The 27,664-nt window shown below is 42.9% G+C and overlaps 1 protein-coding gene across 1 annotated transcript in view; it reads left to right on the top strand.

Annotated features, from left to right (window-relative positions):
* Positions 1-226: 226 nt before the first annotated feature.
* The window catches only part of LOC311137564 (glutamate receptor ionotropic, NMDA 3B-like), a gene marked incomplete at both ends in the record, with an annotated part of 110,373 nt that continues 82,935 nt past the window's right edge, over positions 227-27,664 (top strand). The window contains one exon of the mRNA XM_084172081.1: positions 227-679. Within this exon, the coding sequence (XP_084028207.1) occupies positions 227-679 (453 nt within the window). The remainder of the gene's footprint in view (positions 680-27,664) is intronic.

Consider the following 27,664-nt stretch of genomic DNA (forward strand, 5'->3'; position numbering starts at 1 on the left):
CGCTAGTGTTCTCCGAGGATGACAGTCCAAAGGTATCTCCGCCTTTCCATCGTGCACCCCCTCCCCTTCTCCTAGTCACACATTCTCAATGTAACTCCATCTGTAGATCACCGGTCATACCATCGTCAACAAAAAGGAATAAAGGACCATACAGCAAAGAAGAAGGAAATAAGGCAAGCAATGCTATCTTCTGACAATACCTCATTCTGTTTGAGAGCGCAGCAGGATGAATTTAATCTTCTCAAGATTCTTGGCATACTTTTACTTCGGATTCCAAGTCATTCTACAGTTCTACATCGACCCTTGTCACCTCCATCCCCAGCCGTGCCACATTCTGGCGCAGATAGGAAACACCGTGCGCCTTGGTGCCCTTCTGCCCACCCGCCAGCCGGCCAGGGTGAAGGCTGCCCTGAACCGCGCCCTCGCCGGTCTCGCTCAAACTGGGGACAACTTTCTACCTTACAACCTGAGCCTGGAAGTGGTTTCACAAGAGCCGGCAAAAGGAGACCCCGAGTCCCTTTTCAGGTGTGTTTGTCAGACTATCGTTGTTCAGGGGGTCTCCGCTGTGCTCGCCTTCCCCCAGACCCAGGAAGAGATCGTACAAGTGGAATTTATGGCTTCATTTTTGGAAATCCCTTTTATAAGCATCATTGAACACGGAGAGCCTCTGAAAACACAGGTAACATATTTACATTCAGTTTTGTCACAGATTAAGTTGTCTATACAGTGTTGTTGTCAGGTAACTTTGGCAATTCATATGACTGTCTGTGCGTTATGGTGTGACACTGTGCGCAAAAGTGTCGCGCTGCTTTTTCCCTCAACCCAATCGAAAACAAGGGGAAGTATGTGCAGTTAACAGGGTTTTCTGGAGATATAGCTTATATAATACATTTGTGAATAGATATTGTGAAAAGAGCACGTTAATATAGTTGCAGTAGTCTTATGCCGAGTAGCCACTATTTTGGCTCTCCAACTTGCCTTTTTCGATTTCATCCCTCGGCGTCAGGGTATTGGTCCTTATAATATTAACTTTTCATTTCGAATCTGACATTTCGTTTTCAAGGGAGATTTTGTTCAAGGTGCAATTGTTGAACTGAACACGTACAAGGTCTATCGCGGTAGAGCGCTGCGCGAGAGCGCACTGTAATCCACACATTATTTCCATCATAGGCTATAGCTGAAGCTATTCGTTAATCATTTAACAGTGAGCAGAATATATTGCCAATGTATATGTTTGCATTAGGGCCATAATGTGATTATGTGCTCATTGTGCTGTGTTAAATGCCGTTGTCCACTGCAGACTCACTAGTAAATGGTTATTGCTTCTCCATATATGAATCTTCTTGGTGACATTGGATGAGCTACAGCAAATCAGTATATTATTGCAACACAAGAGGCATCATCCGGAGGCAGAGTATTTATGTTTGATTTCTTCTAAAACCTAGATTAGCCTTCTATGTTTTTACTTATGTCATTGACTGCTTTACCTACCTACACACACTTCCATCTGCATATTATATAACTTCAGTGACTTTAGAGCAATGTGAAGCAGCATGACTGTCATGGTAAAAAGGCTCCGCAATGATTTCCCTCAAAATGATTCATATAGGTAACTTCTAGAGAAACCACAAGGCCATGTACTTGTGAGAGAATTTCACCATCTTTTATTCAAAATGTCTCTCAAAAGATGTATGATTTCACAGTGTAAGTGGAGTTGGTATTGCTATTTCCCTTGGCATGCAATGGAGACAATGTGCACATACATCTTGACAATCATAGCCAGCTGGAAGATTCCTTTTGCGCACTACGAACTTGGGAATTCTTGGGGAGGGCTTTCCCTAAAATCTGAGAGAAAGAAAGTGTGGAGGGGGTTAAGTTTGAGACAGAATACTGGGAAGTGCAGTAACAGTATGCCTATACTGATTGAAAACTTGCACTCTTGTCTCATTTTGTATTAATTTTGCCATCAAAACCAAGATCACATCACAACAACGACTAATGGTGCATCCTACAGTATACAACCTCCTGCCCTTGATCAGCACCACATGTGATGACATAGGGTTTGCCTGGGCTCTGGCAGTCTCTGTCTGACCCTGCAGGCCTGTCATGCTGGCTCTAATGCACCTGTCCCAGGTTTAAGAGACTCCTGAATAATGGTGACAGTTCCACAGCACCAGCTGAGCCACCCCAGTCAGCCAGCCAGTCAGACTTACCATCAATGATATCAAAATTATAGTTTTAACCATGTTTTGAGGCTAGATAGTATTTGTTTACATTAAAAAACAAGTAAAACAAGCTTATTTTGGGTTCTGATGGGGTACGACAGTTGAATTAAGCTCATGGCATTTATATGAAGTTATATTCTTCAAGATTCAATGGGTATTTGATTAATTTATAAGTCCAAAAATGGATATAGCAACAAAGGATTCTAGCTAAAAGCACAGCTTTAGCTGTATGTCTGTGCCTTGTCAGTTTGTGTTTGTCAATTAGTCTTTCTAAGATGTGCAGTGTTGATGTGGTGGTAGGCCACGGGATTGGTAGGCCACGGGATTGGTAGGCCACGGGATTGGTAGGCCACGGGATTGGTAGGCCACGGGATTGGTAGGCCACGGGATTGGTAGGCCACGGGGTTGGTAGGCCACGGGATTGAGTGCACTTGTCTTTCAGCTGTTGATGCTCCTGTCCTGACGTGTGCATAGTTGCTACGTCAGTGTGTCTTCATGTACTGTACAGGCCTTACCAGTTTCAAGCGGCTTACATCACAAGGTACTTTAACAAATTAAAAGGAAAAAAATCACACACTAAATCTTAGGGTGGGCAGGGAAAAGTGCACACATTTGTCTTGTTTATGTCTGCCCATTAAAATAGCTTTGGAGGGTTCCTTAAAACCTCTACAGGATCGGTGTCCCTATACCGGGACGGTTGCCGCTCAATATGCGATATGTGACTAGAATGGCATTGTAAACAACATCCAACTTTCTGGGACATAGACATGTCTTATATGGGCAGAAAGCTTAAAGTCTTGTTAATATAACTGCAGTGTCCAATTTACAGTAGCTATTACAGCTAAAAAATACCATGCTATTGTTTGAGGATAGTGTACAACAACAAAACACTTTTGTCACGGCAACTGGTTTGATACATTCACCTCTGAAGGTAAATAATGTACTTACATTCAGTAATCTTGCTCTGATTTGTCATCCTGAGGGTCCCAGAGATAAAATTTACCATAGTTTTGTTTGATAAAATCCATTTTTATATTCAAATGTAGGAACTGGGTTCATGACAATTTCACAATGTCATGACCAGTGGCGACCCATCATTCAGGGCAGGTGGGGCAGCCAGCGGAAAATACGGAGTGTAGGGGTTAGTAATGTTCTGTAGTTGCGCCATGATTGGCTCAGTGTTCTGTCACTCATGGGGACACTACGTCACCACAAAGTCTATGGGGAGAGCTCAAACATTTAAGCCCCTTGGGTGCTGCCATAGAGTTACATTAGAAGTGCCCATCCAAGAAGTCTCAAGGTCATTGGCCACAGATAAAATGAAGTCAAATCATGTATCTACCGTAGCTTTCATTGGACTGATCATGTCAACATCATACTTTCAAAATCTTAGCTAGCAAGCTAGCAGTCATCATCACGAATGAAGTCGACAATCTACTGGCAAATCCTTGTCATATGAAGAGATATTATGAAGATAAATTATAGCTAAAACGTATCGGTGCTCATCGGCCATTGGACATAAATATTACACAACAAGTTGGAAATCGCAAATTCAACAATGAGGGGTTTGGAAGGAATCCATGGCTAACTGCAAACGTTGCAAAGCGATCACTAGCCTGCTATTCAGTGGAGTGGGTGTGTGGTCCAAGTCTGGATTTAAGGGTCTCTTTTCCAAGCTTAAAAGGATAAACATTCAACACCATGGGTAAGAAAAGGTTGAATACATTGGCCATGCTGTCAATCCAGGATGACTTCTGCCGCGTTCAAAACAACTGGAAACTCGGAACTGGAAAATCTCTGACTTCAGGGAATTCAAGACAACTGAGAACTAAAAAAAAAAATAGCTCAGACTGGGAAAATACGTTTTGAACGGTCATCCAACTCTGAATTCCATGTCGGGAACTCTGGCCTCTTTCTAGAGCTCCGACCTGAAGATCACTGATGTCATGATTTGACCTTTTTTTTTTTTTTTTGTTCCCAGTTGTCTTGAAAGCACCATAAATTCAGAGAATGCCAGACTTTGATGACAAAGTTTGATGACAAAATTTGCCCACAAGAAGGACTGCCGCGCCACCTTCCTGTTCAAGTGAGCACAGCACAACAAGGTGAGTCCAAAAATGAATTGTATGATGCTGCATAAGTGATGTAATATGCCAGGGAGATACAAATGAAGTCGGAAGTTTACATACACTTAGGTTGGAGTCATTAAAACTCATTATTCAACCACTCCACAAATTTCTTGTTAACAAACTATAGTTTTGTCAAGTCGGTTAGGACATCTACTTTCTGCGTGACACAAGTAATCTTTCCAACAATTGTTTACAGACAGATTATTTCACTTATAATTCACTGTATCACAATTCCAGTGGGTCAGACGTTTACATACACTAAGTTGACTGTGCCTTTAAACAGCTTGGAAAATTCCAGAAAATTATGTCATGACTTTAGAAGCTTCTGATAGACTAATTGACATCATTTGAGTCAATTGGAGGTGTACCTGTGGATGTATTTCAAGGCCTACCTTCAAACTCAGTGCCTCTTTGCTTGACATCATGGGAAAATCAAAAGAAATCAGCCAAGACCTCAGAAAAAAAATTGTAGACTTCCAAAAGTCTGGTTCATCCTTGGGAGCAATTTCCAAACGCCTGAAGGTACCATGTTCATCTGTACAAACAGTAGTAAGCAAGTATAAACACCATGGGACCACGCAGCCGTCATACCGCTCAGGAAGGAGACATGCAAATCATTCCCAGAACAACAGCAAAGGACCTTGTGAAGATGCTGGAGGAAACAGGTACAAAAGTATCTATATCCACCGTAAAACGAGTCCTATATCGACATAACCTGAAAGGCCGCTCAGCAAGGAAGAAGCCACTGCTCCAAAACCGCCATAAAAAAAAGCCAGACTACAGGACAAAGATTGTACTTTTTGGAGAAATGTCCTCTGGTCTGATGAAACAAAAATAGAACTGTTTGCCCATAATGACCATCGTTATGTTTGGAGGAAAAAGGGTGGTGGCTTGCAAGGCGAAGAACACCATCCCAACCGTGAAGCACAGGGGTGGCAGCATCATGCTGTGGGGGTGCTTTGCTGCAGGAGGGACTGGTGCACTTCACAAAATAGATGGCATCATGAGGAAGGAAAATTATATGGATATATTGAAGCAACATCTCAAGACTGTCACGATCGTCTTGAAGCGAAGTAGACCAAGGCGCAGCGTGAGAAACAAACATGACTTTAATTAGTTAAAGTTATCAAAACAAAACACGACTCGTGAAGTCCACGGTGACACTGACCGAACACGGAACAAAAACCCACAAACACAAAGTGAAACACAGACAGTTAAATATGGCTCCCAATCAGAGACAACCAGCACACAGCTGACACTCGTTGCCTCTGATTAGGAGTCACTCGGTCAAACATAGAAAATGACGAACTAGAAACACCCAACATAGAAAACAGAACACATAGAATGAACACACCCTGGCTCAACATATAGAGTCCCAGAGCCAGGGTGTGACAAAGACATCAGTCAGGAAGTTAAAGCTTGTTTGCAAATGGGTCTTCCAAATGGACAATGACCCCAAGCATACTTCCAAAGTTGTGGCAAAATGGCTTAAGGACAACAAAGTCAAGGTATTGGAGTGGCCATCACAAAGCCCTGACCTCAATCCTATAGAAAATGTATTTGGCTAAGGTGTATGTAAATATCCGAATTCATCTGTATATATACTGTAGTTAAGAAAGTAATATTAAGTGTATGTTGTGTAGTAAGTTTAGCTGTTGGTGGAGCACATGTAGCCTATAGCCTGTTTTAGAGAAATGTCATCATCAAATATTGTAAGAGCTTTCATTGTCTGCTAATATGCCCCCTTTATTTATCCTACAGTTCTGTCTTGGTGTACAGGGAGAATACTGTAAGAACAGGCCATGTTCTGAATTCTGTTGCTGTACATTTCAAAAGTGCTGAACAAATAGTTATACTTACTTACTTACTTACTGACTTTATTGTCCCCATGGGGACATTTTGTTGCAGTATCATGTACATGTTTAAGTATGAAAAATGTATGCACTCACTAACTGTAAGTCGCTCTGGATAAGAGCGTCTGCTAAATGACTAAAATGTAAATGTAATGTTTAAAGTGGCGTTTAAATACAGTAGAAAACAAATTGACAATACAACATTCATAACATTTACATACCAATAAAAAGAGACTAGCCTGCCTTACTGGGCCGATAGGAACATTAGCCTGAGCTGTTTAGGAGGGATATCACACCTGGCACAAATTATTGTCTAGTTCAGTTTTTTCTGCTGGGGGGTGCCTTATACCTGCACCCAGAGGGGAGTAGTTCAAAGTCTTGGTACAGGGGGTGGCTTGGTCTAAAATAATTTTGTGAGCCTTGCTGAGGGCCCTGACCTTAAAGATCTCATCCAAGACTACGTCCGTCTTAGCTCGCTCATTAATGTCTTAATCGAAATTACGGATTGCCTCATCCGCTCGTTGTCCCCTTATGCCATAGTTTGTACATCTCAATTGTCAGTAGAAACCACATTTGTTTAAGCAAGTCAGCCATATCAGCTATTTCTTTTTTTAAGTCAGTAAATGAGGCTGAATGAATTGTTTTGCTGCCAGACAAGGCTCTGCTGATAGCCAGGTGTAGCAGTGGTAAGGATTCACTCCATGGTGCTGAAAAGAAAGCTCTGCTGTTGGGACAGCTTTATGTGGGCCCTAACAGTTTGTGGTCACCGTTATAGTGCAATTAATGTATTGTTTAGTGTTGTGTTGTGTAGTGGCTTTGCTGACATGCATATTTTTTTTTTTTGCCCCAACAAGATTTACATGCTAAAATCGCCACTGGTCATGACACACAGCAGTGGGCAATGGCCATGCCTTCATGGTTAGCCAACAAGCCAACCACCCAGTAAATCACTCTGTGTCATGACAGTGTTCAGGAATTTGCCATGAACTGACATTAATAGTATTGCAGGAGTCATGTCTAGAGCCCGACCAATATGTTTTTTTGGGTCCGATTCTGATTTTTTGGGGGACAAAACTTACCGATACCGATATATCTGCAAATGTACTGCTTTATGCTGGGGAAATGAATATGTAAACATTTTCCACACTGAATTCTCATAAATTGCCATCCAAAAGAGCAATTGTCCAAGAAATACTGTATGCTTCAAATGTTGATTTCTTACATTGTGAAATTCATGACATATCATGAGAATGGCTGCAAGTGTTCAGATAAGCATGAGGTTCCCTTTTTTCATTCTATTTATTGAATATTGGTTATCGGTGGAATTATCGTCCGATACTGATATGTACGTTTTATCTGAGGCCCTGATGAGTCCATTAGCTCCACTAGGATCCAAAAGGAAAGGAATTGGTCATGTCATGTAGGGCAGTGGTTCCCAAACTAGGGGTCGGCTAGGGGTCAGCAAGGGGGTCCCCCCTTCCCCCAAAAAGGTCTGGCTTTCAACTTACTCCTGAAAGTTGTAATAGTAGAATGCACAAGGTGAAATTTCAAAATTAGGTAGTGCATCAACAGTTTTCCTCTTGTCATGTCAGTCATTGCAGACCTTAGAGAGCTATTTATAATGTCCAGATCAGCTAATGTTTTTTAGCCAGGTTGTTTAGCCCGTTAATTTTGTTGTAATGTATGTGGATGTTCCCCAATGCTGGAAGGAGGGCATGAGTGAAAAAGTTGGGGAACCCCTGATGTAGGGAAGGGTTTCCCAAACTTTGTTTTTTGCCCTAGCCGGGGGGCAAGTATGAAAAATGTATGCACTCACTAATTGTAAGTCGCTCTGGATAAGAGCGTCTGCTAAATGACTAAAATGTAAAAATGTCAAATGTCAGCTGATTCAAATAATCAAAGCTCCAGTCCACGAGTACCCCCAACAGCACACACGTTTGTTGTTGCCCCGGGACAAAAATACCTGATTCAAGTCATTGAGGGCTTGATGATTAGTTGACAAGTTGAATCAGGTGTGCTTGTCCGGGTCACTTTTAGGGGAACTGGAGGAGTTGGGAAACACTGATGTAGGGTTAATGACAAGGCCTTTGATGTCTTACTCTGCATCTAAAGCAACTTTGAAAAACAGGATGATCCCTGTTCTAGGATGTAATTTATTCAATGCCTACATGTCATAGTTTTATGTAGGTCATATGCTATGTTCAGTATTTTATACATTGTGATGGTGGCACGTGGGAATGGCATCACATGCATGATGGGGATCTTACAGACACAATAAAGTCCCTCTCCCTTGCCTTCCTCAGTCTGCCAATCAGTCTAAAAGCTCTCATTGGTCTGCACTGTGGCGCATGTTGTGTAACAAAAAATTAATGACAGTGAGTAATAGAGAGGGCTTGTAGAACACAATGCCTTAGAAAGGGGGGATTGGCTGGCTTCAAGCTCCTTTGAGATGCATATTAGTGCCTAGAGCCCAGTCTACTTTAGATCAGATACTGCGATAGAACTACGGGCTCTGTGAGGGGATTGAGCTGAAAGATGGTCCCTGCTGTTCTGGTGAAATGTTTGCTTTAACAAGCATGGTGAGGTCTTGCAAACTGAGGTTGTCATACTTTGCTTTCCCGGGCGAGTTTGCCGACTGCGCTTGTAATGCAATCGTGCTTATAAATGAACAGATCATCACTTGAGATGTGAGAGGCAGCCTATTTTGAAGCTTTGAAAGGGAATCGCTATCAAAACCCTGTAATCTGTTTGAAGATTTGCTGTTGTTTGAGTGTCTTATTAGTTGTGGAATGTATTATGGCAAGCAGACATGATTGTGGCTGCTCTTGACTAGAGCTAAACCCCTAATGATTTGCTGGATGGAAATGGTCATAGTGAGTGTGATAGGCAATTAACGTTGCCAGTTTTATGTGTTGGTTATAAATGATTTGTTAATATTGCACAATGATTAAGCTAATACACCCACATAGTAGGTACCAAGTCCTTCTTTTAAGATTAAAATACCAAGCTGTGATGTACCTCTAATGCAAACAGCATTAACAGTAATCAAGCCATGTTCTCATTTGAGAACTCTTGAGACATTAACTGTCATGGAGCCTTTTTTCTGCTACAGTCGGGCCAAGTGGATTGATTCTCAGAAATATTCAGCAATTTGCCCCCCTTTGCTTCATAATTCTAGAATCTCATTTAAACTTATTTTTCAGTGGTTCCACACTGGGCATTTTCTCAGTAGGTCGTTACGTTTAATGAATCGTCTGCCCCAGATAAATGTTTACAGATGAGTTTGCAGAGAAACACATATTGGAGAGAAATTGATTTTCCCTGAGGGAAAATAAATATCTTGCTCAGTCCCAATGATAGAGGGCAAAGGCACAACTTTCAGAGAGGTTAACTTTCCTCCTTATGCAACTTACTTGAATGTAACATTTAATTGGGATAATCTTTAGTGAGATTCTTGACTGCTTTGTTAAATAAGGGGAAAAGCCCTGGTGTGAAAGCTCTTTTTTGTCAAATGTGTTTCTTTACCACTCAATCCGGGCTTTGCTGTCAGCAGCAGAAGTTGGGCTTGCAGTGGTCGAAGTCAAGGCAGGCCAGTGCATTAGTGGAAAAAGGTCTGAGTCAGTAGACTCCTGAGCACCAAAGATATAGGCCTTCCTTTCATAGCGCGGGTCCAGTTTACTGCTCAAGGGACAAAGGGCAGGGAGCAAAATGATTAAAAGTCCCCCTTCCCCAAGACTTTGCCACAGCAGAACCAGAGGAGATGAGTCATCAAAGGGGATTTGGTTCACAAATGTCTAGCAAAGGTGATTAAAGAGAAGGGACCTGGTTTGACAACCCTGATTCTTCTATTCGTCTTCAGAGGCGCATTGCCGTATGGGCAGCATCTGAACTTTGACCTATTTCTGTTTGATGCATTGCTGTTCGCACTGCATAGCTGTTCGCACTAAGAGGTTGAACAGACCTTAGATGGGTGTTAAAAAACATGAGAAATGGGATTCAGAATATGCTGACATATTCAGTAGCTCCATTTCCCTTTCCTCCAGGCAGAGTATGTGAGTGGAGCGGAGCTGGAACGGAGCGAGGAGTGGAGCGTGCCCAATTTGACTGGAGCGCGGAGCGAGATTCCCAAAGGCTGGAGCGTCGGCCTTCTCGCCGCTCCAATTTCAATGCAGTAGCGGTCCAGTAGCACTCACTTCATGAGCTCAGGGCATGCCCGGCCCAGCATGCATTTGTATTCTACTTGTGTGCTGCTATGGCCCCTTGCTTTAGCTACTGTCATGGAGTTCGCTAAATATTTTCATTAAGAAACTGATAAAACACACAGGTGCTAAATCAAGGTGACTTACAAAGATGAGGAGGACTAAGAGCAAGAGAGGGAGTGAGGTGATGTAGTGTCCACAACTAAATAATCATTGTGGAATCTGAAAAGACACGTATCCCAAAAGCATGATGGTGTACTTACTACGTGCAAATGCTAAAAGAAAGGAACGAGGTGGGTAGATAACTGTGTCATTGTACCAAAGTATTCATAAACTAAAAATCTGTTAAACGTTTCGTTCATTTTTGTTCTATTATCTAAACAATAGGCCATAATTGATTTTGGCTCAATATGCCTGGTATATTCCCACGTTCCCAAGGAGCTCTCCGTTTTGAATGGGTTATTTTGCCTAAAAACCTTTAGGCCAACTTATAGAAAAATAAAAACAACTCTGCATCGCTGCCCAGCCTGGCAAGAGTGGCCAAAGGGTGTTCAGCGTCCCCAGTGGCTCTGCAGGGGTGGAGAGGATATTCTCTGCTGCTGGCCGGCTCTCCAGGGGTGGAGAGGATATTCTCTGCTGCTGGCCGGCTCCCCAGGGGTGGAGAGGATATTCTCCGCTGCTGGCCGGCTCCCCAGGCACCATCGCATGAGCCTGAAGCCACAGACCGGCCAAACTCGTGTTTCTAAAAATGAATTCAAAGGTACTAATAAGTTATTTTTCGTTTAATTTGTGTTTAATTCTAAGCAAGTCATAGCCTATATGCGCTATTTCTAGACTATAATGATTGAATCCAACTAAATGTTGTTTAAATGCTGAGCCCTTTATGTCCCTACCAGCCTAGTGTGTCTCACTCACAAATGCTTCACAATGTATTTCTTTGTAGACTATAGCCTTGAAATAATTGAAATAATATAGCCTAAATAGGCTCCCTGTCTGGCTCCTGACCTATTTAGAGTGTTTATATGCTGTTTAATATGACATGTAGGCTATTTGAAATGATGTGCGCTTCTTACATTCACCTTTTCATGTTTATTAAAATACTTTTCATTCAAATCATATGTTTTGGTTTCAATACTTCAAAACCAATTGGTAGGTCCAGGTAGTCACAAATTCACCATAATGGCAGTCTGTTAGGGCTCAGATACACCAATAGCTGTTGCTGGCCAAGAGTACTTAGCACCAGTGCCATTTAAGATGAGGGAGGATGATCTTTTTTTCTAACTCTCCTAGCTGTGCAGGGAGAGGTGTGAAATACCCAGGGGATATAACTGGTAACTGCTCACAGGTGGGAGACAGCGATAGGCGGTGTTACAGACCCAGGAGAGACTGGCTGGGAAAATCAGGTTGCTGCTGGAAGAGGTGTTTGAGGGGCCAAGAAGGGCATTTCCTTGCTTCGAATGAACAACCCCATTACCCCAGGGCAGTGATGGGGACATTGCCCGGCAAAGGATCTCAAACTGAGAAATGTGATCTCTGAAGATCTCATGGCTTGTGTTGGCATCATGGTGACCTTGCTAGCTATATTCCCCTACAAATTGGCTGCCATTCATGTGGGTCCTACACATTGGAGATTAATTATAAATGGAAAGTCAAGCACTTTAAGAACTAGTGAAAATACCTATTAAATATGTAAAGCATTGTATCTTCAAGGAAACCACTACTTACATTGGATTGGCTAAATCTATTAGAAGATCCTTTGAGGCAATTAGTAGGTATCACTTTCAGGCATATCATTTGTACAAAAATTTAAAAATATGATATTTTTTCAGAACCATTGTGAGGAAAGATGACAGCCTCCAAATTGGTCAAATAGCTAAATGGGTTAAATCCGGCACATTGCTTCAGCATGCAGAAGACAAGTGTAACCGGTGTGAAATGGCTAGCTAGATAGCGGTTCGCGCTAGAAGCATTTCAATCAGTGACGTCACTTGCTCTGAGACCTTGAAGTTGTTTTTTCCCTTGCTCTGCAAGGCCCATGGCTTTTGTGGAGTGATAGGTAATGATGCTTCGTGGGAGGCAGTTGTTGATGTGTTCAGAGGGTCCCTGGTTCAAGCCCAGGTTGGGGCAAGGAGAGGGACGGAAGCAACACTGTTACACAAGCTGGAGGTGCAGACTGGACTAGGGGGCCGTGTCGGTGACAGAAAGGTGTGTTTATTTTAAGATAATCTTGTAATGATACTGCTGTAAACCTAGGGTTGTTTATCATTGTTTGCCTCCCCCTCAACAGTCTGCCAGCAGTAGAGCTAACTGGATCTGGCCTGTCTTGGCATCAGGCTAGTGGCTCCGTTTAACAATGACAGTGACGCATGAGTCCAGTGAGCAATGACACTGGACTGCCACTCTGATTTGGACCTGAAAAACCTTGGTCCAATATACGTAATCTAGGCTTTTCTGTGAATTGGTTTTTAAACCCACAAATGAACTGAGAGGGATAAGCTTACCTATATTAAATCATTGTACTGTACACAATGCAATGGATGTCAGTGCTGAAAATGTATGTGTAGTAAGTAACTTTGTGATGGCTGAGAGACATTGTATTTTTGAGCGATTACATTTGATGCACTGTAGTAAGAATATGAAAATACTGCACATAACAGTTATGTTTGGCTTGTAAAAAGCATCTGTTGACACAAAACTTGAAATAATTTGAAATAACATTTACATTTACATTTTAGTCATTTAGCAGATGCTCTTATCCAGAGCGACATACAGTTTTATTCAGAGTAAGGGTACTAAAAGTTCATTTTTCTATTGGAATCAGGGCTTTGAGTAAGTTATCACTGTATTTTCTATTAATTTCACAACTTTGCAGAGAGAACGCCTCAGTACCATTTCCAAGACGGCATAGATCACAAAGACGCTATTCGATTACAACCACATGAACAAGTGCAGGAAATAAAGGTGTCAGGTCAGACTGTGAAATGACCCCCAATATGGCTCAGTGAGTGAGCATAATCAATAACATTTCCGCGATGTCACGCTGTCAGACCCCTCTGTGTTATTTCTGATTCACGGAGCATGGTTATTGACCTATCAATACTCTTAGAAGCCCTCCACTCTGCCTCATTGCATATGAATTCAACTGACTGGTTTTTTGTTGGATGAAGCAGCACAGTGAGAGCGAGAGACCAGTCCAACACCAGGGCTGGATGGAGTGTGCTGGCATCTCACTTCAGAGCTAATCCATTGTCTTCCCTCTGACTGCAAACAACGTTTTGGCAGGCACCGCCGCTGCCTGAATTCTGCATTCGGCTCGTTCGCCTGCCAAAGACTCCAACCTGTAGTTGTGTGGAGCTCTTCTTGTTAAGGTCATGACCACAATTCTTTAGACACAACCTCGTTTGCCCTCCTCTTAAATCTAAACAAACCCTCTTTGGTGAGTTTATTGCAGAATTTGCTCTGCAACAACCATCCATGCCAACCCTTGAATTGAACGTTGTCCAGACATTACGAGGTCCAGTGTTAGCCATATTGCTCATTTGCCACATCAATGCTAAAGTGGGGGTCTTTAAATAGACCAGGCACTTCAGCCAGGACAACATTCAATTCGAATTGAGCCCAACCCGTTCTGCCCTTGAGCAAGGCAGTTAACCCCCAAAAACAACTGCTCCCCAGGCGCCGATGACGATTAAGGCAAGACGGCATCGATCAGAGGGGCTGGGTTAAATGCGGAAGACACATTTCGGTTGAATGCATTCAGTTGTGCAACTGACTAGGTATCCCCCTTTCCCTTTCCCTGGTGTTTATCCAAGTCATTGAGCTGATAGTTAAACAGATCTAAGAACAATCAAAGCCTACAGTATGGCGATATTGGCAGACCGCATTAATTTTCTGTCAATTCTAAACCTGTGTGAACATCTTCGGCAAACAAATCCAGCTGTTGAAGGGTGTACTACTACTGTAACTACCTGTGTCAGTCATCACCTCGTTCACGCTACGACTTAACAATGAAGGAAACTATATTCTTATACAATACTTTCCTTCCACCAATCTGATTAATTATCTGATAAACCTGAAAGTTCATCCAGACATTTTGTGCCAGACAGTTCCCAATCTTGAGTGGCAATATAATTTAATGATATTTGACAGTCAGAGTACTAGGATACTCTTCGAATAGATTTCTGAAACATTTAATTTAGCAGATAAGGTATGATATAATCTTCCAGATGTTATTCCTAACATTAAGCTATTCATTAAGTCTGCAAATGGTTTATAATTATTTCTTAACAATTAACTATACAGTAGGTTCATGCGAAATTGAATATTCAACATTCTGATATAATCTGTATTTATTAAGTGATAATGCATGCTCTCAGAGGTTATACAAAGTTTAATTTAGTGATATATAGATCAAGCATGAGATTAAAAGGACTAATCATACCCTTAACATTAACATTGTCATCTATGCTTCTGTTAATCAATTGTACCAAACTTATTTTTTGTTTATTACCTCATCATTGATTGATGTTGACTCTGTCCTTCACTCCGCAAATAGTTTGACATGGGAATGAGCTGAGGGAAGGTATTGAAGGAACTGTTATTGAGATATATATTGTTAATGAAAGCATGCTACTGCACTCTGCATATTAAGCCATAATAACTGCGTTGATGTGGAGGCGGGAGATGAGGAAGAGAGAAAATTAAAGTAAAGCTCTGTACAATTGAACTAATCTATTTGTAAGACTTTCAATTTCAGTACCAATCTTCTTTTGAGCCCCTTATCATTGAAATGCATCTTACTCCTGCATGCCCATCAAAATCAGAAGGGCTTGCCGACTGCAGAGAATGAAAGAAACAGAAAATATACTTGAGAATAACAGGAACATGTAAATTAGCAGCAATCTTTTCTGGAATCCAGACGTTGAATTCTACGTCGGGCAGAAATGAACGTTTGAATCAGAAAAGTTTCCTCTCACGACCTCTACAAGCCAGATATGTTGAATAAAATTATATTTTTACGTACTTTACCGGTTGTCCGTGCAGTTGGTCCTTTTGGCGGTGGGAATGTGAGACAATATATCCACAGGAAAGTATGATTACATAAACGTTTCAAAGCGCTGGTAGTGTGTTCTGATTTCTATCACCTGAAACATGAGCAGAACCATGTAAACACCAGCTGGGTAAGTATGCATGTATTATTATCTTGTGCGCATGCTTCAGGTGATCTGAACGCACTACCAGAGCTTTGAAAAGTTTGTAATTATACTTTCCCGTGTATATATTGTCTCACAACATTTCTTTCATGATTTGAAGCAGAAATCCAGCAGACGGTGATAGAACCTTCAACAGTAAGTTACTTAACAATGTAATTAACAGGTTATTTTATTTATTTATTTCACCTTTATTTAACCAGGTAAGCCAGTTGAGAACAAGTTCTCATTTACAACTGCGACCTGGCCAAGATAAAGCAAAGCAGTGCGATAAAAACAACAACAACACAGAGTTACATATGGGATAAACAAAAACGTACAGTCAATAACACAATAGAAAAATAGAAAATCTATATACAGTGTGTGCAAATGTAGTAAGTTATGGAGGTAAGGCAATAAATAGGGCATAGTGCAAAATAATTACAATTTAGTATTAACACTGGAGTGATAGATGTGCAGAAGATGATGTGCAAATAGAGATACTGGGGTGCAAATGAGCAAAATAAATAACAGTATGGGGATGAGGTAGTTGGGTGGGCTAATTACAGATGGGCTGTGTACAGGTGCAGTGATCGGTAAGCTGTTCTGACAACTGATGCTTAAAGATAGTGAGGGAGATAAGAGTCTCCAGCTTCAGAGATTTTTGCAGTTCGTTCCAGTCATTGGCAGCAGAGAACTGGAAGGAATGGCGGCCAAAGGAGGTGTTGGCTTTGGGGATGACCAGTGAGATATACCTGCTGGAGCGCATACTACGGGTGGGTGTTGCTATGGTGACCAATGAGCTAAGATAAGGCAGGGATTTGCCTAGCAGTGATTTATAGATGACCTGGAGCCAGTGGGTTTGGCGACGAATATGTAGTGAGGGCCAGCCAACGAGAGCGTACAGGTCACAATGGTGGGTAGTATATGGGGCTTTGGTGACAAAACGGATGGCACTGTGATAGACTACATCCAATTTGCTGAGTAGAGTGGCTATTTTGTAAATGACATCGCCAAAGTCAAGGATCGGTAGGATAGTCAGTTTTACGAGGGCATGTTTGGCTGCATGAGTGAAGGAGGCTTTGTTGCGAAATAGGAAGCCGATTCTAGATTTAACTTTGGATTGGAGATGCTTAATGTGAGTCTGGAAGGAGAGTTTACGGTCTAACAAGACACTTAGGTATTTGTAGTTGTCCACATATTCTAAGTCAGACCCGCCGAGAGTAGTGATTCTAGTCGGGCGGGCGGGTGCAAGCAGCGTTCGATTGAAGAGCATGCATTTAGTTTTACTAGCGTTTAAGAGCAATTGGAGGCTACGGAAGGAGTGTTGTATGGCATTGAAGCTCGTTTGGAGGTTTGTTAACACAGTGTCCAATGAAGGGCCAGATGTATACAAAATGGTGTCGTCTGCATAGAGGTGGATCTGAGAGTCACCAGCAGCAAGAGCGACATCATTGATATACACAGAGAATAGAGACGGCCCGAGAATTGAACCCTGTGGCACCCCCATAGAGACTGCCAGAGGTCCAGACAACAGGCCCTCCGATTTGACACATTGAACTCTATCTGAGAAGTAGTTGGTGAACCAGGCGAGGCAGTCATTTGAGAAACCAAGGCTATTTAGTCTGCCAATAAGAATGCAGTGATTGACAGAGTCGAAAGCCTTGGCCAGGTCGATGAAGACGGCTGCACAGTACTGTCTTTTATCGATCGCGGTTATAATATCATTTAGGACCTTGAGCGTGGCTGAGGTGCACCCATGACCAGCTCGGAAATGTATGGCAATCTATGGTAACTTTGGTAATTTATACTTGAATAAATGTATTCATATAAAATATAAATGTTTTCTTAATCTTTATATATGTGTCCAAGATAAAATTACCTAATTAATTAAAATATACTGAACAAAAATAGAAACGCAACATGTAAAGTGTTGGTCCCATGTTTCATGACCTGAAATAAAAGATTGTTCCATACGCACAAAAAGTTCTCTCAAATTTTGTGCACAAATTTGTTTACATCCCTGTTAGTGAGCATTTCTCCTTTGCCAAGATAATCCATCCACCTGACAGGTGTTGCATATCAAGAAGCTGATTAAACAGCATGATCATTACACAGGTGCACCTTGTGCTAGGGACAATAAAAGGCCACTAAAATGTGCACAGATGTCTCAAGTTTTGAGGGAGCGTGCAATTGGCATGCTGACTGCAGGAATGTCCAGCAGAGGTGTTGCCAGAAATTGTAATGTTCATTTATTTACCATAAGCCGCCTCCAGCGTCGTTTTAGAGAATTTGGCAGTACATCCAACCGGCCTCACAACCGCAGGCCACGTGTAACCACGCCAGCCTAGGCCCTCCACATCCGGCTTCTTCACCTGCGGGATCCTCTAAGAAGGGGGGAGGAGGGGTGCTGAGGAGTAGTTCTGTCTGTAATAAAGCCCTTTTGTGGGGAAAAACTCATTCTGATTGGCTGGGCCTGGCTCCCCAGTGGGTGGGTCTATGCCCTCCCAGGCCCACCAATGGCTGCGCCCCTGCCAAGTCATGTGAAATCCATAGATTAGGGCCTAATGAATTTATTTCAATTGACTGATTTCCTTCTATGAACTGTAACTGTAATTGTTGCATGTTGCGTTTATAATTTTGTTCAGTATAGTATCTAATCAACAATGACACAATTTGCAATTGGCTCTGCAATTCTTCCAACTATTGACTTTTTCCCCAACTGCCAACAGTTCGGCCCCAAAATATTTACAACAAAGCCATGACGTAGTAAAATAAAGAAACGTATGTAAAAAATATAATGTATACTGTATTCCGTGTTGAAAACCTCATATGAAATGGTATTCACTAAGTTGATGGGTTATATTTAGGATGCTTTACAGCTTTGTTATTCTATTTTTATTATTGTAAATATTTTACATGTTATAAAAATTACCTAATATCCTTGAAGGTTTCCAAAATTCCGGTAGTGTACTGGTAAATTTAGAAAGTTACCGGTAACATTCCCCCCTTTGCAACCCTAAACAGACCTGATGATTCCATCAGCAGTGAGTTTTTTTTACACACTACCCAAAGAGAGTGGGTGACAAATGACTCACCTTAGTGTGGGTAAGGGACCTGCCATGATGTATGGCATCTGATCTTGGTGCTGGGGTTTCATTGTGGCAGGCCAGGCTGGATGCGATGGGTGTCGGGGAAAAAAGGGGATTGAATACCTGCTCATAAATATCTTCATGAGGTCATCAATATCCTTGGCACGACAGGGAACATTCTGCATCACCAAAGGCACAAACTCATTTGTTTTGAATTGAGCAGTGCTATGCTGTTCTGCACTTTCAATGCTGCCAGCTTCAGATACCCATTGTACTGTGTTCCATGTTAAACAATGCAGGATTAGGACACTTCAAGCAGACTTGCTGAGTCAGGTCCAAGTATCAAGAAGTTAATACTTTATCTTTATACACTAACACAACTATAATTGGTTTTCAGATACACTACATTACCAAAAGTATGTGGACACCTGTTCGTCGAACATCTCATTCCAAAATCATGGGCATTAATATGGAGTTGGTCCCCCTTTTGCTGCTATAACAGCCTCCACTCTTCTGGAAAGGCTTTCCACTAGATGTTGGACCATTGCTGCGGGGACTTGCTTCCATTCAGCTGCAAGAGCATTAGTGAGGTCGGGCACTGATGTTGGGCGATTAGGCCTGGCTCGCAGTCGGCATTCCAATCCATCCCAAAGGTGTTCGATGGGGTTGAGGTCAGAGCTCTGTGTAGGCCAGTCAATTTCTTCCACACCGATCTCGACAAACCATTTCTGTATGGACCTCCCTTGTGCATGGGGGTATTGTCATGCTAAAACAGGAAAAAGCCTTCCCCAAACTGTTTCCACAAAGTTTGAAGCACCGAATTGTCTAGAATGTCATTGTATGCTGTAGCGTTAAGATTTCCCTTGACTGGAACTAAGAGGCCTAACCCGAACCATAAAAAACAGCCCCAGACATTACTCCTCCTCCACCAAACATTACAGTTGGCACTATGCATTGGGGCAGGTAGCGTTCTCCTGGCATCCGCCAAACCCAGATTTGTCCGTCGGACTGCCAGATGGTGAAGTGTGATTCATCACTCCTTAGAATGCATTTTCACTGCTCCAGAGTCCAATGGCGGCAAGCTTTACACCACTCCAGCCGACGCTTGGCATTGCGCATGGTGATCTCGGCAATGGAAACCCATATCATGAAGCTCCCGACGAACAGTTATGAGTTACTTCCAGAGGGAGTTTGGAACTCGGTAGTGAATGTTGCAACCGAGGACAGACTATTTTTATGCACTACACGCTTCAGCGCTCGCCGGTCCCGTTCTGTGAGCTTGTGTGGCCTACCACTTCATGGCTGAGCCGTTGTTGCTCCTAGACGTTTCCACTTCACAATAACGGCACTTACAGTTGACCGGGGCAGCTCTAGCAATGCAGAAATTTGACAAACTGACTTGTTGGAAAGGTGGCATCCTATGACGGTGCCACGTTGAAAGTCACAGAGCTCTTCAGTAAGGTCATTCTACTGCCAGTGTTTGTCTATGGAAATTGCATGGCTGTGTGCTCGATTCTATACACCTGTTAGCAACGGGTGTGGCTGAAATAGCCGAATCCACTAATTTGAAGGTGTGGTCATGTACTTTTGTGTATACTGTATATTGTATGTTTCCCAAGCCTTTTATTTGGTTATGTTTCCAATGACTTTAGCAAAGTGTTTTCTTAGCTACTACAGTAGATAGCTACAGTGAGGGACAAAAGTATTTGATCCCCTGCTGTTTTATTGTCTATGTGTATTTTTACATTTCATTTTATCTTAGTAAATACCAATGTATTTCATTAATAGATTTGACGGCCATGTGGGATAAATAAAGTAAAGTAGTAAGTAGAATTTGGTAATACTTTTCTTTGTTTTTGGGTTCGTTTGTTTTTGTTTTGCCGGCCTGCCGGAACTACGGTGATGTAGGGATCTGTGGCAGTAGAGTGATTAAGACAGGTGTCTAAGAGGTCTACTAAAGAGGTACAGTAATTCAGGCGCAGGACCTTTTATGCCTGGCATTGAGGGCTGGTTGTTGTGTTTCATCGAGCATGGCAGCTGATTTATTCCTTTCTCACTCAGACCAACCACTTGTTTAAAAGGACATGGAGGTAATTTACATGATTGAGCTTGACTGATAAGGATCAGGAGTGATTTGGAAGGAGCAGATTGAAAGAAAAATGAAAATCATCCGATTAAAGTTTGAGCTATTCAAAATGTATCAAATTTGACATGTTCTTATTTCCTATTCAAACCCAACCCTGACTTTTTTTTAAGGGGGGATTGAAGTTTTTTGTCTCACTATATTTAATCTCTTCCACAACATAATACCTGAAATATGTTTATCTTCTATTTGACAGCCCTTTTTTCTTCTGGAATGTTTTGATTTTCGTTTTTAGGATGAATCTGCTACAGAGGTGGAAGCTGATAAAGTTGTGTCTGAATCTGAAACAGATTGCAGATTATATGGGTTGCTGCCTTGGTTCTATAAAATGGAGAAATAGCTAAGTGAGTCATGGCATAAATACCTGGACTAAGGGCTGGATTCAATCCATATCACGGAAGTATTGTGGAAGACCCGTGTTAAAATGTAAATGTAATTTCTGATTAAACTGACATATGCAGTGTTTACGTTGAATTCAGTCTCCACGAACGAGGGAACATTGCCTTTAAATTTCAATCGCGCTATAACGCGGATCTTCCACGAATACATCTGCGATATGTATTGAATCAAGCCCTAGGTTGTAATATATTATTTGTGGATTTGCCTTGTGCTGTAGTTAATTAGCTGAGCCAAATGAATATTAGCTGGTTTACAGTCTGCATTGATTTACACTACCAGTCAAAAGTTTGGACACACCTACTCATTCAAGGGTTTGTCTTTATTTTTACAATTTTTTTACATTGTAGAATAATAGTGAAGACATCAAAACTATTAAATAACACATATGGAATCATGGAGTAAACAAAAAAGTGTTAAACAAATCAAAATATATTTTCTATTTGAGATTCTTCCAATAGCCACCCTTTGCCTTGATGAAATGTTCCATATTGACTGACCTTCATGTCTTAAATTAATGATGGACTGTCATTTATTTTTGATTATTTGAGCTGTTCTTGCCATAATATGGACTTGGTCTTTTACCAAATAGGGCTATCTTCTGTATACCCCCCCTACCTTGTCACAACACAACTGATTGGCTCAGACGCATTAAGAAGGAAGAAATTCCACAAATTAACAAGACACAGCTGTTAATTGAAATGCATTCCAGGTGACTACCTCATGAAGCTGGTTGAGAGAATGCCAAGAGTGTGCAAAGCTGTCATCAAGGCAAAGGGTGGTTATTTGAAGAATCTCAAATATAAAATATATATATTTGTTTAACACTTTTTGGGTTACTACATGATTCCATATGTGTTATTTTATAGTTTTGATGTCTTCACTATTATTCTACAATGTAGAAAATAGTAAAAATAAAGAAAAACCCTGGAATGAGTAGGTGTGTCCAAACCTTTGACTGGTACTGTATTCCATGATGAATCGGCCATTCTATACTATAAAATGTCATTTGGATGTCATTTGGTCTTGGAGACCAAATTTGCATGCAGCAAAGAGGCATGAAAGAACTGGTCCAAGTCAGCTCATTTTTTATCCATATACAGTAACATGTTCTCAGGCGTCTCAGTGATGTATTATTCTGTGGTTTTAGATCAGAGGTCTTAGTGCTGAATGAATCGCAGTTGACAGCTCCACATATCATAGTTACTTATCAACCTCCTGAAGGCCTCCCACCTGTTTGTTAGCCTTGCATTTGGATTGAAAGTGATTGCAGTCATTTTCGACCATAAATCTAATCAAATCTAATCCAAGTGCATTTAAACATCTCAATACACTTTACAGTAAAACCAACAATAAAAAGATGGTCCATTTCCAGCCTTTTTGTCTGCTCCTTTATTATCCAAACACCATCTTCACTCTACAGGTTTAAAAGCTTTGATGAAGACAAGTGTCAAAAGTGTTATTCATCTGTCCTCGTTTCTCCACAACGTAATGCATGGCATGACTTATGAGGGGCTATGTCCTCTCTTATGGATAATCAATTTTCTCTTCAACACTAACACTGCTGGGAAGAGGGGCGCATCCCTCCATTCATCAAGACACTAGCAGCGTCAATGTGGTGACTTGAACGACCAACGTGGAACACCGGCTATTTGACACCCAAACAATGAGCTTGCTAACTGTCTTCCAACGCTAGAGTACTTTGTCACAGATTAATCGGTATGGAACATTGATAAACGTATTTGAGAACGTTCCTCTTCCTGGACCTGATGGCATATTGTTTACAGAGCCAGTTACCTTGTTCCAAAATCACCTTTACCTCCTACCCACGTTTAGGTTTGAAGAATATAACATTTCACCTAGCCTGTCGAGGGCTGGGCAAGATGGCGCTATTTCCATATTGCTTATGTCTATCTAATCCAATCAGATCTCCACACTCCACAGGGGATAGTGGTCATTTTTGGATTAAGCGATCTTGTATTTTGAGATGAGGTTCGTTCTGTACAATATACCAACGTCTTTTCTGGAAAAACTATTGCAAAGCAGTATCAGTTTCTGCTCAGATGCAAAGATGAACTATAAAGGCATTTTAATATCTATCACTGTCATTTATCAGCATGTTATCATACTCATTGAACCTCAAAACAACTAATGATTTAATTTTTCATGTTGATTCCCTCTTAGTTAAAGAACATAACATTTTGGAACATTATGTAATCACCAGATATTTAAATCTCAGGCTCTTTGGTGAGCAGAGTGTGCATAGTGCGATCATGAGCGGGACTGGCCAATCGGAGAGAGGCCCAGAAAGTTTCATTTGTCTGACTGTATCCTCCCTCGAGAGCAACGACCCTCATTAAGTCTCTCAGAATTTGGAGTGCATTTGTGCCCATCCTCCATTAAGGGCTTATGCCGGATTTTTTAATATTTTTTAACGCTGAAGCTATGGATAACTAAGAGATTAAATAAACACTGTTTCCACACAGAGCATCTTAGTATTATCCAGATTGGGAACCAAACAATGATGTTTAGTGCCCAGTATTCACCTACTTGTATGCTATGTTCCTTTGGAATAAAGAATAGGCTACTTGTGGGAATTGTTAGCGTAATACTGAAATAGGTTTCTAACGTGAGATATGATTCTACCCTGAATGAAAATGTATTGGGCGGGTGGGAGAACTTGCAAAGTAGTAATTCAAAGAGAGAGAGACAATGCCTGATGATGATGAAGTTGATGTGTTAGACCAGTTTAGTCGGCTGGCATCCTGTATGTCACGCCCTGACTCAGGGGACTCTTATATGTTGAGTCAGGGTGTGAATATTCTATGTTGTGTATTCTATGTGTATGATCTAGTATGGTTAGATCTATGTTGGCCGGTGTGGTTCCCAATCAGAGGCAGCTGTCGCTCGTTGTCTCTGATTGGGGATCATACTTAGGCAGCCTATTGGCACTCGTTAGTTGTGTGATTTTGTTCCGTGTTTAGGCTAGTTTTGTGTTCAGCCTTTGGACTTCACGTTTCATTTGGTTTGTTGTTTTGTCGCGTGTTTATTCGTTGTAAATAAACATGTATGCATATCACGCTGCGCCTTGGTCTGACCCGTCCTTAAACGAACGTGACAGAAGATCCCACCAAACACGGACCAAGCAGCGTGCCCAGGAGCAGACAGCCTGGACATGGGAGGAGATCCTGGACGGAAAGGGATCCTGGACATGGGAGGAGATTCAGGCTGGGATGGATCGCCGTCCTTGGGAGGAGACAGTGGAGGCCCGGTATAGAGAGGAGCAACGGCAACGCAGAAGGCGCCGGCCGAGGAAGAAGCCCGAGAGACAGCCCTAATAAAAACAATTTGGGGGGGCTAAACGGGTGGTCTGGGAGCGATGGAGAAGAGCCCCGACCACTGCACTCGTGGGGGCTCAGGGTGGAGTCCTCACAGGAGGAGGACTGGGCGCAGAGAGTGAAAGACTGGTACAGTCGGAGATCTCTAACGTCAGTTCCCAGTCTGGTACACCTCGTGCCTGCGTCTCGCACCAAGCCAGTGGTGCGTGTTCCCAGTCCGGCCCGGCCTGTTCCTGTTCCTCGCACCAAGCCAGTGGTGCGTGTTCCCAGTCCGGCCCGGCCTGTTCCTGTTCCTCGCACCAAGCCAGTGGTGCGTGTTCCCAGTCCGGCCCGGCCCGTTCCTGCTCCTCGCACCAAGCCAGTGGTGCGTGTCGCCAGTCCGGCCCGGCCCGTTCCTACTCCCCGCACCAAGCCAGTGGTGCGTGTTCCCAGTCCGGCCCGGCCCGTTCCTGCTCCTCGCACCAAGCTAGTGGTGAGTGTTCCCAGTCCGGCCCGGCCTGTTCCTGTTCCTCGCACCAAGCCAGTGGTGCGTGTTCCCAGTCCAGCCCGGCCTGTTCCTGCACCTCGCACCAAGTCAGTGGTGCGTGTCGCCAGCCCGGCCTGTTCCTGCTCCTCGCACCAAGCCAGTGGTGCGTGTGACCCAGTTCCGGTCAGCTGTTCCACTCCGGAGCCAGAGCAGTCCGCTCCACCGGTGCCTTATCAAGCTCCGGTCAGCGGCTCCACTCCGGAGCCAGAGCAGTCCGCTCCACCGGGGTCATGTCCAGTTCCGGTCAGCTGCTCCACTCCGGAGCCAGAGCAGTCCGCTCCACCGTTGCCTAGTCCAGCTCCGGTCAGCGGCTCCACTCCGGAGCCTGAGCAGTCCGCTCCACCGATGCTTAGTCCAGCTCCGGTCAAGCCTGAGCAGATCCTGGACGGAAAGGGATCCTGGACATGGGAGGAGATTCAGGCTGGGATGGATCGCCGTCCTTGGGAGGAGACAGTGGAGGCCCGGTATAGAGAGGAGCAACGGCAACGCAGAAGGCGCCGGCCGAGGAAGTAGCCCGAGAGACAGCCCCAATAAAACATTTTTGGGGGGGCTAAAGGGGTGGTCGGGGAGCGATGGAGAAGAACCCTGACCACTGCACTCATGGGGGCTCAAGGTGGAGTCCTCACGGGAGGAGGACTGGGCGCAGAGAGTGAAAGACTGGTACAGTCGGAGATCTCTGACGTCAGTTCCCAGTCTGGTACACCTCGTGCCTGCGTCTCGCACCAAGCCAGTGGTGCGTGTCGCTAGCCCGGTACGGACCGTTCCTGCTCCTCGCACCAAGCCAGTGGTGCGTGTTCCCAGTCCGGCCCGGCCCGTAAATAAACATGTATGCATATCACGCTGCGCCTTGGTCTGACCCGTCCTTAAACGAACGTGACACTGTAGGACAGCGTAGGTGCTAAGTCCTGCCTTTCCTTTCACAATTGCATCAGTAACTACTGCACATGGTGGCAGGTAGTCTAGTGATTAGAGAGGCAAGCCATCAACCGGATGGTTGCCAGTTCGAAACCCGGGTTCGACCTGAAAAATCGGTCGGGAATGAGCTGGCAATCGGAGTGTTGCTAGTATCAAATCCTAGATGCCATTATGCCCTTGAGAAAGGCACTTAACCCCCCACAACAACAGCTCCCAGTGTGGCAGCCGTGAAAAAGTCTTTACCCCTTACTGATTTTCTCTATTTTTTACATATTTTTTGGTACTGACTGTTATCAGATCTTCAACCAAAACCTGATATTAGATAAAGAGAATCGGAGTTTACAAATAACAAAATATATACTGTGGTCCTCTGTAGCTCAGCTGGTAGAGCACGGCGCTTGTAACGCCAAGGTAGTGGGTTCGATCCCCGGGACCACCCATACACAAAAAAATGTTTATGCACGCATGACTGTAAGTCGCTTTGGATAAAAGCGTCTGCTAAATGGCATATTATTATTATTATATTATTATACAGTACCAGTCAAAAGTTTTATTTGTACTATTTTCTACATTGTAGAATAATAGTGAATATATCAAAACTATGAAATAACACATATGGAATCATGTAGTAACCAAAAAAGTGTTAAACAAATCAAAATATATGTTATATTTGAGATTCTTCAAATAGCCACCCTTTGCCTTGATGACAGCTTTTCACTCTCTTGGCCTTCTCTCAACCAGCTTCACCTGGAATGCTTTTCCAACTGTCTTGAAGGAGTTCCCACATATGCTGAGCACTTGTTGGCTGCTTTTCCTTCACTCTGCAGTCCAACTCATCCCAAACCATCTCAATTGGGTTGAGTTCGGGTGATTGTGGAGGCCAGATGCAGCACTCCATCACTCTCCTTCTTGGTCAAATAGCCCCTACACAGCCTGGAGGTGTGTTGGGTCATTGTTTTGTTGAAAAACAAATGATAGTCCCACTAAGCGCAAACCAGATGGGATGGCGTGTCGCTGCAGAATGCTGTGGTAGCCATGCTGGTTAAGTGTGCCTTGAATTCTAAATAAATCACAGAAAGTGTCACCAGCAAAGCACCCCCACACCATCACACCTCCTCGTCCATGCTTCACGGTGGGAACAACACGTGAAGATCATCCGTTCACCTACTCTGCGTCTCACAATGACACAGCGGCTGGAACCAACAATCTCAAATTTGGACTCATCAGACCAAAGGACAGATTTCCACCGGTCTAATGTCCATTGCTCGTGTTTCTTGGTCCAAGCAAGTCTCTTCTTCTTATTGGTATCCTTTAGTAGTGGTTTCATTGCAGCAATTCGACCATGAAGGCCTGATTCAAACAGTCTCCTCTGAACAGTTGATGTTAAAATGTGTCTTTTACTTGAACTCTGTGAAGCATTTATTTGGGCTGCAATCTGAGGTGCAATTAATGAACGTATCCTTTGCAGCAGAGTTAACTCTGAGTCTTCCTTTCCTGTCCTCATGAGAGCCAGTTTCATCATAGTGCTTGATGGTTTTTGCGACTGCACTTGAAGCAACTTTCAAAGTTCTTGTAATGTTCCGGATTGAGTGATCTTCATGTCTTAAAGTAATGATGCACTGTCATTTCTCTTTGCTTATTTGAGCTGTTCATGCCATA

Source organism: Coregonus lavaretus, assembly GCF_964263955.1.
Source record: "Coregonus lavaretus genome assembly, chromosome: 11".
Taxonomy (NCBI): Eukaryota; Metazoa; Chordata; class Actinopteri; order Salmoniformes; family Salmonidae; genus Coregonus; species Coregonus lavaretus.